Raw genomic sequence first — 9713 nt, forward strand, 5'->3', positions numbered from 1 at the left:
AATAATGGGATGTGATGCTTTTAATCATAATTTTTTATCTCGGCAGGCTTTTATGATGGTGCCGAAGGGGACTGCTGCCGTTTTACAGGCTCCGAACCAACTGTTCTATTTTGTGTGTTTTTTCACATTGTTTGTAAATAATGTTGCTGCTACCGTAGGGAATTTGTCGGTGAGTGGGTAACCTGTCTCTACCATCTACTATTGGCCAACGGGCAATCACTGGAGAATAAACTTGATGATCTCCGTTCGGGACTATCTTACCAAAGGGACATTAAAAACTGTAATACTTTTATGTTTCACGAGTCGTGGCTGAACGACAATACGGATAATATACAGTTGGCTGGGTTTTGCGTGCATCGGCAGGACAGAACAGCTTTGTCTGGTAAGATGAGAGGTGGGGGTGTGTGTCTATTTGTCAATAACAGCTGTTGCGTGATGTCTAATATTAAGGAAGTCTTGAGGTATTGCTTGCCTGTGGTAGAGTACCTCATGATAAACTGTAGACCACACTATCTACCAAGAGAGTTTTCATAGATATAGCCGTCTACTTACCACCAAAAACCGATGCTGGCACTAAGACCGCACTCAACAAGTTGTATAGGTCCATAAGCAAACAAAAAAATGCTCATCCAGAAGCGGCACTCCTAATGGACAGGGGCCTTTAATGCAGGCAAACTTAAATCCAATGTACCTAATCTGTACCAGCATGTCACATGTGCAACCAAAAAAAAAAATCTCTAGACCACCCTCACTCCACACAGAGAGACACATACAAAGCTCTCCCTCGAACTCCATTTGGCAAATCTGACCATAATTATATCCTCCTGATTCCTGCTCACAAGCAAAGACTAAAGCAGGAAGTACTACGAACTCGCTCATTACAAAAGTGGTCAGATGACGCAGATGCCACGCAACAGGACTGTTTTGCTATCACAGATTGGAATATCTTTCGGGATTCATCAAATGGCATTGAGGATTATACCACCTCAGTCACCGGCTTCATCAATAAGTGTATCGACGACGTCGTCAGCACAGTGCACTCCACACTCTTTCCCACCTGGACAAAAAATGTACACCTATGTAAGAATGATGTTCATTGACTACAGCTCAGGGCCTCAACACCATAGTGCCCACAAAGCTCATCACTAAGCTAAGGACCCTGGGACTAAAACACCTCCCTCTGCAACTGGATCCTGGACTTACTGACAGGATGCCCCCCAGGTGATAAGGGTAGGCAGCAAAAAATCTGCCACGCTGATCCTCAACACGGAGGCCACTCAGAGGTGCGTGCTTAGTCCCCTCCTGTACTCCCTGTTCACCCACGACTGCGTGGCCAAGCACGACTCCAACACCATCATCATTAATTTTGCTGACAACACAACAGTGTTAGGCCTGATCACCAACAATGATGAGACAGTCTATAGGAAGGAGGTCAGAGACCTGGCAGTGTGTTGTCCTGGCATCAACCGCTCCATCAACGTGAGCAAGACAAATACTATTTCTAAACTCTTTCCCAGCTAAAATGTCCTTGATTAATTCTCAGCTACGATCTTATCTTTGAAATGTATATCAGTTGGGGTTTGAGTGTGCAAAGCTGTCATCAAGGTAAAGGGTGGCTACTTTGAAGAATATAAAATATATTTGGATTTGTTTAACAGCTTGTTGGTTACTACATGATTCCATGTGTGCTATTTCATACTTTTGATGTCTTCACATATCTTTCATCTCTCGGTTTCCACATTTTCCTTCAATTCACAAGAGGCTGAATGTATCTTACATTAGAAATCATCAGTGTAGGCCATCGCTCCGATGCTGTCTGGTCCACGAGTATGACATTGTTGCAGTCCGTAGCATTGAAGGCAAGGGAAGCCAGTGAGCATCTGGCCTCCCTTGACAAAAAAAGTATTTTTTTAAATCCAATGAGCTAAACTGATCGAGCTCAACCGTGAACCAAAAAAAAAGTGTCAAGGGAAGCCAGCTTGGATTTGGCGTCACTCCTATCAAATCCCATTGAGAGCATACGTACGTCACTGACAGAAAAACTAGAATTGTTACATCTAGTTGTAACTAACGTTGCCCATGAATGGAAGTTAGGCTAGCGAGCAAGCATTTTAGTCAGGTAGCCTAGGACAACAAAAAATAATGGTGTGTACTGCACTGTATGACAGAGTGATAAGACCATTTCATCAACATGAAAGAGGAGGGCAATGGCGTTTCTCTACAAGGGTGAGTCAACATGTTTTTCTACTTGCACAAACACGCATCCACACACACACACAAACACAGAAGTCAGACCCATGGACAGCCACATCGTATTTAGCTTACATTGATTGGACTAAATTGTTTTTGGTATCTTTTAGTTGTCACTGTATTAGACTAAGCAAAGGCGATTTGATGAAGTTGAAATGGTGCTGGATTAGTGGAGGCAGCCCCTGTTTTCTTTGTGACTTGCCGTAACTCTCTGTGGTTCGAAATCAGTAGATGCTTAGTGGTCCGAAAATTTCAGAAACATTAACTTGCTTGACCAAGCTGTAGATAGGTCATGTAACTGTTACTGGACATGCAATATGCTTTGTGAACTTCACTGGACAGAGGTTGCTATCCGGTTTTGTGATAAAACAAAGGTGTGGTTGAATTTCTTCTGCCACTGTCTTCAGGCCTAAATATCACTGTTGCGAGGCATATGAATGAACAAGATAAATCATAGAGCAAACAAAGCAATTACCACAACACATAGGTTGTAGTATGGCTTTTTCTGGGGGGCTTGGTTTCCCCATTGATTTTACCCACTCACTGCTACTGCTGGCCATCTGGATAAATTAGTTGAAGAGTTAAGAAGCTGAGAATAAAAATGTGCTTAATCTATAGAAATAGGTATTGCCTCTCGCTAAATAGTAGAAAGCGGACTATTCAGTCAACGTTCCTATAGGTCCTGGACTATGGCGACAATCTATAGAGGAACCAGACTAATTAAAATAATTGTATGTATTGTAGGTAGACCATGACTGACCTCACACTCCAGTACAGTAGATGGCGGTGTATGCGATCCGCAAACCCAATCTCAAAGAAGAAGAAGAAACTAGCAGCGACACAGAACTACACGGGAAACATTGTAGCTAGCATTTTTAAACCTAATGATTAGCCCACTAGTAGCATATTAACGTTACTTTGTAACAAAGTTCCAATCTTTTGCAGGAGCACGACAGAGCTGCGTTAAGATTAATTAAACATTTGAAAATGTTGAGCAGTGTTTCTCTACGGGCGCAGATCGCTTCCATCATAGAGGTACTTTCTAAAGCTGCGGTTGCAGAAATTAGCAAAGTAGTCGACGATGGTATAGTTGTGTTACGTGTGGAAATGTGTCAACGGGAAAATGAAATCAACGTCCTGAAAAATAATGTACAACAACTTGACAGCGAGCTTCGAAGAGCTCGAACTCGTGGGATTCAGGCTCGAAGACGCATTCATCATGGTCGATCAGTCGCTGCTGAGAATCTTGGGAGAGGAGGTGGGTACGACGACGTACTGTTAGCAGCAACTCTACTATCAATCAATAGTTAGCAATACGTAACTGTGCACGTAACATTGGTCAGCTAGCAATAGCACGATTTCAGGTAAACAATGTAGGTTTATTTAATCTGCCAACTCACGTTCACATTGAACCAAAATCTGGATTTACAGAATATGTTGATTATCCTTTAACCCAGGACGCAGAGCCATTCAATTTGCCATTCACCAGTTTTTCAAGATTAGTAATTGAAAAATACGAACGGTACTTAATAACGAATGTAGTTTAATGTCGTTACAGACGGTATGTACTTCTAAAAACCTCAAAATAAAAAGTTACATGCACCGAAAAAAATCGTCTTTAAAGAATTGAAGTATTGTTTTTGACCAAGTTCGCATCCACCTCCTGCAATATTTGTAATGGAATTAATATACACTAAATCAAGCCTATCTTTATGTACAATCACTGTAAAAGCGTGCACTGTTGTCTACTTACAATACATATTATTGCATTCCGTGTAGCGTCGGTGAAACCGATTGATATGATCATACACTGTTGTAAGGGGATAAAGCAGAGATCTCTATAATTACGAGATGCGCATATCTCTGCCCTAACAATGGGAGTCGTTTTCCCAAAGGCGGGAAGGCAAGGGACGGGCTTAGGTCAACAAAAAAGCTTAGGTCAAAGTAACGCATTGGGTTTATTTTGGGGTGAGTGAAACTTCTTGTTTCGCTGCTGCCTCTCTGGATAAAATCAATTACCTCTTCCTGCAGATGAGTGATAGGGGCGGAAACCTAGAGGTTAAGAGCTCTAGATAAGAGTGTCTGCTAAAATGTAAGTTATTCTGGCTTGGACAAGGCTAGTGATGGTGTGATTGTGAAATCATGTCATTATTACACACCGTTACACCCTTCTTTGACACAACCCCTCAGAAACTAGGGTTGGACTGATATATGATTAAATTGTGATATTTGACATTGACAATATATTGTAAAGTGCAAGAGCCTTACATTTACAAATCCAAACTGCAGTTTTACCAATTATGCAGTATCAATATGGTGCAAATCCATTTTTTTATACATGTGCCGAATAAAACAGGTTTGTAACGTGAAATACTTACTTACAAGCCCTTAACCAACAATGAAGTTTTCAGAAAATATTTACTAAATAAACTTTAAAAAGTAACACAATAAAATAACAATAACGAGGCTATATACAGGGGGTACCGGTACTGAGTCAATGTGTGGGGGTACAGGTTAGTTGAGGTAATTGAGGTAAAGTTAATATTATGTCTGGAAGCTCGCGTCACTGGACAGGTCGCAGCTGGGTTTCCCTTTGTAGTCTGTAAAAGTTTGCAAGCCATGCCACATCTGACAAGCATCAGAGTCGGTGTAGAAGGATTCAATCTTTGTCCTTTATTGATGCTTTGCCTGTTTGATGGTTCGTCGGAGGGCATATTGGGATTTCTTATAAGCATTCGGGTTAGTGTCCCGAACCTTGAAAGTGGCAGCTCTTGCCTTTACCTTGGTGCGGATGTTGCCTGTAATCCATAATTTCTGGTTGGGATATGTACGTACGGTCACTGTGGGGACGGTCAACGATGCATTTATTGATGAAGCCGGTGACTGAGGTGGTATACTACTCAATGCCATCGGACGAATCCCAGTACATATTCCAGTCTGTGCTAGCAAAACATTTTTCCGACATAACATTATTTAATGAGAATGCGACTAATATCGTAAACAAATAAGCAAAAAAAATGTGCAGTATGGAATTATCTAGTCATTAACTGCGCTAAAATGACTATCACAATATTTGGAGTAGCATATCATAGAAGAGGTCTCCCATTGCCCAACCCTAACAGACACGGCTCCATTTGGATTATTATTAAAACAAACAATGAAGGATTTTGATGACATGCAATACTTCTTCATTTCCACAGGGCCAGGTAAAAGCAGTACTACTTGTGTAGGGAGGACCTCGCTTGAGAAGCTGCAGTCTGGGGAAGTTGGTAATGAAAGGGATGAAGAAGACATTCGGCGTGCAGATGAGACTCGGGTGAAGACTGAGCCAGGAGTGGAGCTGGAACAAGCAAAGCAAAGTACAGGGAGAAAGGACAAAGGTTGTCTGGATGCTGAACTGTCAATGTATGACAGAGACAGCCAGCAGTGGATGTCCAGTTCACAAGCAGACAATGATATGGAGATGAGCCATTCAGAATATTTGAATAGTTCAGGGCAAAACTCCCAGTGTCTCCCTGATCACTCTTCTGTATCTCCTGGAAATTCCGGAAAGGCGGAAGCGTCATGCAGCAGTGTTTCGTTTCCAGGTAAACCATATTTTGATGTAAGAGAGGATATGATTTCACAGCTCAGACAGCCACAACATTATCGGCAGTCAGACATACTCAAGAGAACAAGTGACGGCACAGTACAGTCAAACCCAGACCCTAGAAGTGTATTGGGCTTTGGCTCAAATTATAATACTGCAAGGAGAGCGAGGACCAAGAGATTTTGCCAGGTTAAGAAACACTTCATTTGCACACTGTGTGGAAAGAGTTTTGAACGTTACGGCCATCTTGAAAGACATCTGCGAATTCATACGGGTGAGAAACCATATAGCTGTGACCTATGTGGAAGATGTTTCAACCAGAAGAGTAGCCTCAAAGGGCATCTGAAGACTCACAGAGGTAAGAGATTAGAATCACTATGTAAACAGTACATTGGTTATAGATCACAGGCAATTCCATGGCTGTGTACCAAATGACACCCTATTCCCTATATCGTGTAGAGCCCATAGGGCTCTGGTCAAAATTAGTGCATTATATAGGTAATTGGGTACAATTTGGAACACTCACAAGATAATAACACCAATATATTGGTTATTATAGGACATAAGCAATTCCCTGCCTCATTATTTTATTAATCAAATGTAATATTTCCACACAGTGTCGATAGACGGAGAAGCTAACAACGAGGAGATGCCTCCCCTGGATAGAAGTCAGTCTGAGGAAGAGCAATGCAACAAAAATAATGAAATGGTCCAAACTCCTGAGATACCTGTGAAGTCGGAGCCAGAGGAGCAGAAGGATGCATCCCAGACACTGAATCATAAAGGAGAAGAACAGACTGCAGGAAACGCAGAAGAACTGGCTGCTAACTTGTCGTTGTGTGAGAGAGGGAGCCAGTCGTGGATGTCCGGTTCACAAGCAGACCATGATATTGAGACAAGCAATTCAGAATATTTCAGCAGTTCTGGTCACAAGTCACAGTGTCTCCCTGACCACTCAGCTTTAAATCATGTCCCAGGAAGGGTGGAAGCATCATGCAGCAGTGCTTCATTTCCAGGAAAACCATATGGTGATGTGAGAGAGGATATGATTTTGCAGCTCAGACAGCAACATTATGGACATTCAGACACACTCTTGATAGCAAGTGACGGCACAGTACAGTCAGACTCACAGGGCATGGAAGGGGTTACACTGAACCATAGCCCTATCTTCTCTAGTTTTCCAAGGAAAGTGAGAACCTTCCAAGGAGTCACCAAGGACAAGAAGTGCTTCATCTGTTCATTCTGTGGGAAGGTCTTTGAGCGGGTTGGTCATCTGGAAAGGCACCAGCGAATTCATACGGGTGAGAAACCGTACAGATGTGAAATATGCGGAAGGTGTTTCAACCAGAAGAGCAGCCTCAAAGGACATCTGAAGACTCACAGAGGTAAGAGACAAAAATCATGTTGATGTTTTTCATACATGAAAAATGTAAATATTTTAATTGTTCTAAGGTTCCATCCTAAATGGCACCCTATTCCCTTTATAGTGTACTACTTTTGACCTTGGCCCATAGGGCTCTGATCAAAGTAGTGCACTACATACGGAATAAGGTGTCATTTGGGACAGATACTAAATGTTTTCCTGGTCTCTTTCAGTGGTTTAGGATGAAGTTTAACAGCTAATGTTAGATTGCTATTTTGATGTTATGCTAAAATATTTGGTACTCTTGTTTTGTCAAGCAGATGGTGTTGAAATGCTAACGGAACAACCTCAACTTGATAAGAAGCCTGATGTCCATCCTAGACCCTCAGAGAACCCAGAGGAACAGAGGGCTCAGGCCTCACTTGCTGAAGAACAGCCTAGCTCTGGGGACAGTGAAGATGAGGAGGGGGGAAGGGGGCAGGGGTTAGTAGTGAAAGCGGAGCGAGAGAAGGAGTTTAAAGCCCAGACAATCAATCTGTCTGGACATCAACACCAACAAAGCACAGAGCGACCAGGTTATCAGGATGACCCAGAGTATGTCATGGATGAGAGGGAGAGTCAGCTGTGTAGATCTTTTACACCAGAGAGGCACAATGATAACGAGTCTGGATCTGTACATCCAGGTTGCTCCTTCGATGGTATAAAGCAGCAGAAGTCCCACCCAGATTCGCCCAGTGTCCAATACAATCACCGTCTCTTTGATGGAATGCACCACCACCACGGGTTCTATTCGTCAGCTTCTAGAGAGGTGGAACTTGATCACTTGTCTTTTCAGGATGAGAAAAACAAGTTGGAAATGATTGAGCAAGAGCAGTATGCAGGAATGGCTCTACATGCAAGGAACCGAGAGGATGGCAATGGGACAATACTACCCAGGTTTCAGGACCGGGTACCACTACCTGTGGTGAAGGAAACGGCAATGAGAGAGTACATCACAGAACCAAACAGTAAAGAAGGCATTTTATTTGCCCTTGGTATAGACGGTTTTGACAGCACAGAGGGCAGCAGTGCCACCACAGACAACACAAGAAATAGATGTTTCATATGCTCCATTTGTGGAAAGAGTTTTGATCGCCATAGTCATTTTGAAAGACACCAGCGCACTCATACTGGTGAGAAACCCTACTGCTGTGAGATATGTGGTAAGAGTTTCACTCAGAAGAGCAGCCTGAAAGCTCATCAGAGACTTCATACAGGGTAGTTAACCAAAGGCCAGATGGGCTTAATCAAAATTCAATCAATACTAGTGTTGTAAAATGAGAATTGGACATATGGCTGCTATTGGTAATAACTCGGTGTTGCAACAATTTGGAAGTCCAACTATATTGTGTTGATAAGACTTAATATGTTTGTTTTATATGGTTGTTTCCACTACACTTGATTAAATGGAATATTTGAGTAGTGCTTAGTTTGTTGTCATCAGGTATCTCCAATAATGTGTAAAAAAGGTTAAAGAAAAACTTTGAATAATGATTTTTTTTTCTCTTTCTACATCAAACTTATGGATAATTTATCCAATGAATAGGGTTACGTAACCATTTTTTCTGAGAAGACCTTGATGGTAAGTTTGTCTACTACTCAATGAATGAGTTGTTCAAATTGAGTTTTCTTTACTCAAGCTACCAAAAACAGGAAAATCAGCCTAGTTTGAGTAAAATTTGGTTATTTTTCTGCTTGTATATATTTTTTCAAGTAAATGTAAAATTGTGAATGTCTCAATCTTGTGGGTTCACTGTTTTACTTGTCAGTAAAAATAAAATGTTTTATAAGAGGATTCCTATTTTTTGCCATTCCAACTTTGGTGTTCACTTTTCTAGTATTTTCAGTAACAAAAACTTGATGCGGAAGTAGTTTATTTTGCAGACAGATTTCAATTTTGGTTGATGGGTCCATGGTTGATGTAGCTAGCTTTTAGAATTAAAATTCACATTCATAGACTTAACTTTGACTCGTTTTTTTTTGTTTGTTTCTTAACGACTCTCAAAATGTCTACCTGTATCACCCTTCATACACAACTAACCTCGCTCATGGAGGTTTTAGCCAAAGCAGTGGTGGCAGAAATTGTCAAACTTATCGATGACAACTGTATTACATTTTGAAATATCTCGGAACCAAAATGAAATGCTGAGGAGAAAATTGCTACTTGATGGAAAATGAGCTGAAGATTGCGAGGATTCCATGACAAACTGGTGAATACCTTACCAAATCTTGTGCGCACAACTTTAAGAGCGCCAAAGCGCACAGGTAGCTAGGCCTATTGCTCTTTGTAGATAAGGCTATTCTAAATAATACCAAAGTATTTGTGTTCATGTGTGTTAAGGGAAAACACTGCAGTTAACATGAGATATAGAGATATATATACTGAACAAAAATGCAACATGCAACAATTTCAAAGATTTTACTGAGTTACAGTTCATTTAAGGAAATCAGTCAATTGAAATAAATAAATGA

At 41.3% G+C, this 9713-nt stretch overlaps 1 protein-coding gene across 2 annotated transcripts; it reads left to right on the forward strand.

Annotated features, from left to right (window-relative positions):
* The first annotated feature begins 3015 nt into the window (after positions 1 to 3015).
* On the forward strand, positions 3016 to 9204 carry LOC112226573 (zinc finger protein 420). Of its 2 annotated transcripts, none has more exons than XM_024390978.1 (4): positions 3016 to 3508; positions 5451 to 6197; positions 6457 to 7224; positions 7523 to 9204. In XM_024390978.1, exons 1-4 carry the CDS (start codon positions 3238 to 3240, stop codon positions 8461 to 8463), a joined length of 2727 nt encoding a protein of 908 aa, XP_024246746.1. In that variant the 5' UTR covers positions 3016 to 3237; the 3' UTR covers positions 8464 to 9204. The 2 variants fall into 2 exon arrangements, with proteins under 2 accessions (XP_024246746.1, XP_024246747.1); XM_024390979.1 differs by having other exon boundaries at positions 5451 to 5837.
* Positions 9205 to 9713: the final 509 nt, after the last annotated feature.

This window comes from Oncorhynchus tshawytscha, linkage group LG28, assembly GCF_018296145.1.
Source record: "Oncorhynchus tshawytscha isolate Ot180627B linkage group LG28, Otsh_v2.0, whole genome shotgun sequence".
NCBI classification, from domain to species: domain Eukaryota; kingdom Metazoa; phylum Chordata; class Actinopteri; order Salmoniformes; family Salmonidae; genus Oncorhynchus; species Oncorhynchus tshawytscha.

Bases quoted from the DNA above. Each gene is read 5' to 3' on its own strand.
- LOC112226573 (XM_024390978.1), top strand. From the start codon at position 3,238: ATGTTGAGCAGTGTTTCTCTACGGGCGCAGATCGCTTCCATCATAGAG. The intron at 3,509-5,450 runs GTGGGTACGACG...TCATTTCCACAG, and splicing joins TGAGAATCTTGGGAGAGGAG to GGCCAGGTAAAAGCAGTACT. The intron at 6,198-6,456 runs GTAAGAGATTAG...ATTTCCACACAG, and splicing joins GCATCTGAAGACTCACAGAG to TGTCGATAGACGGAGAAGCT.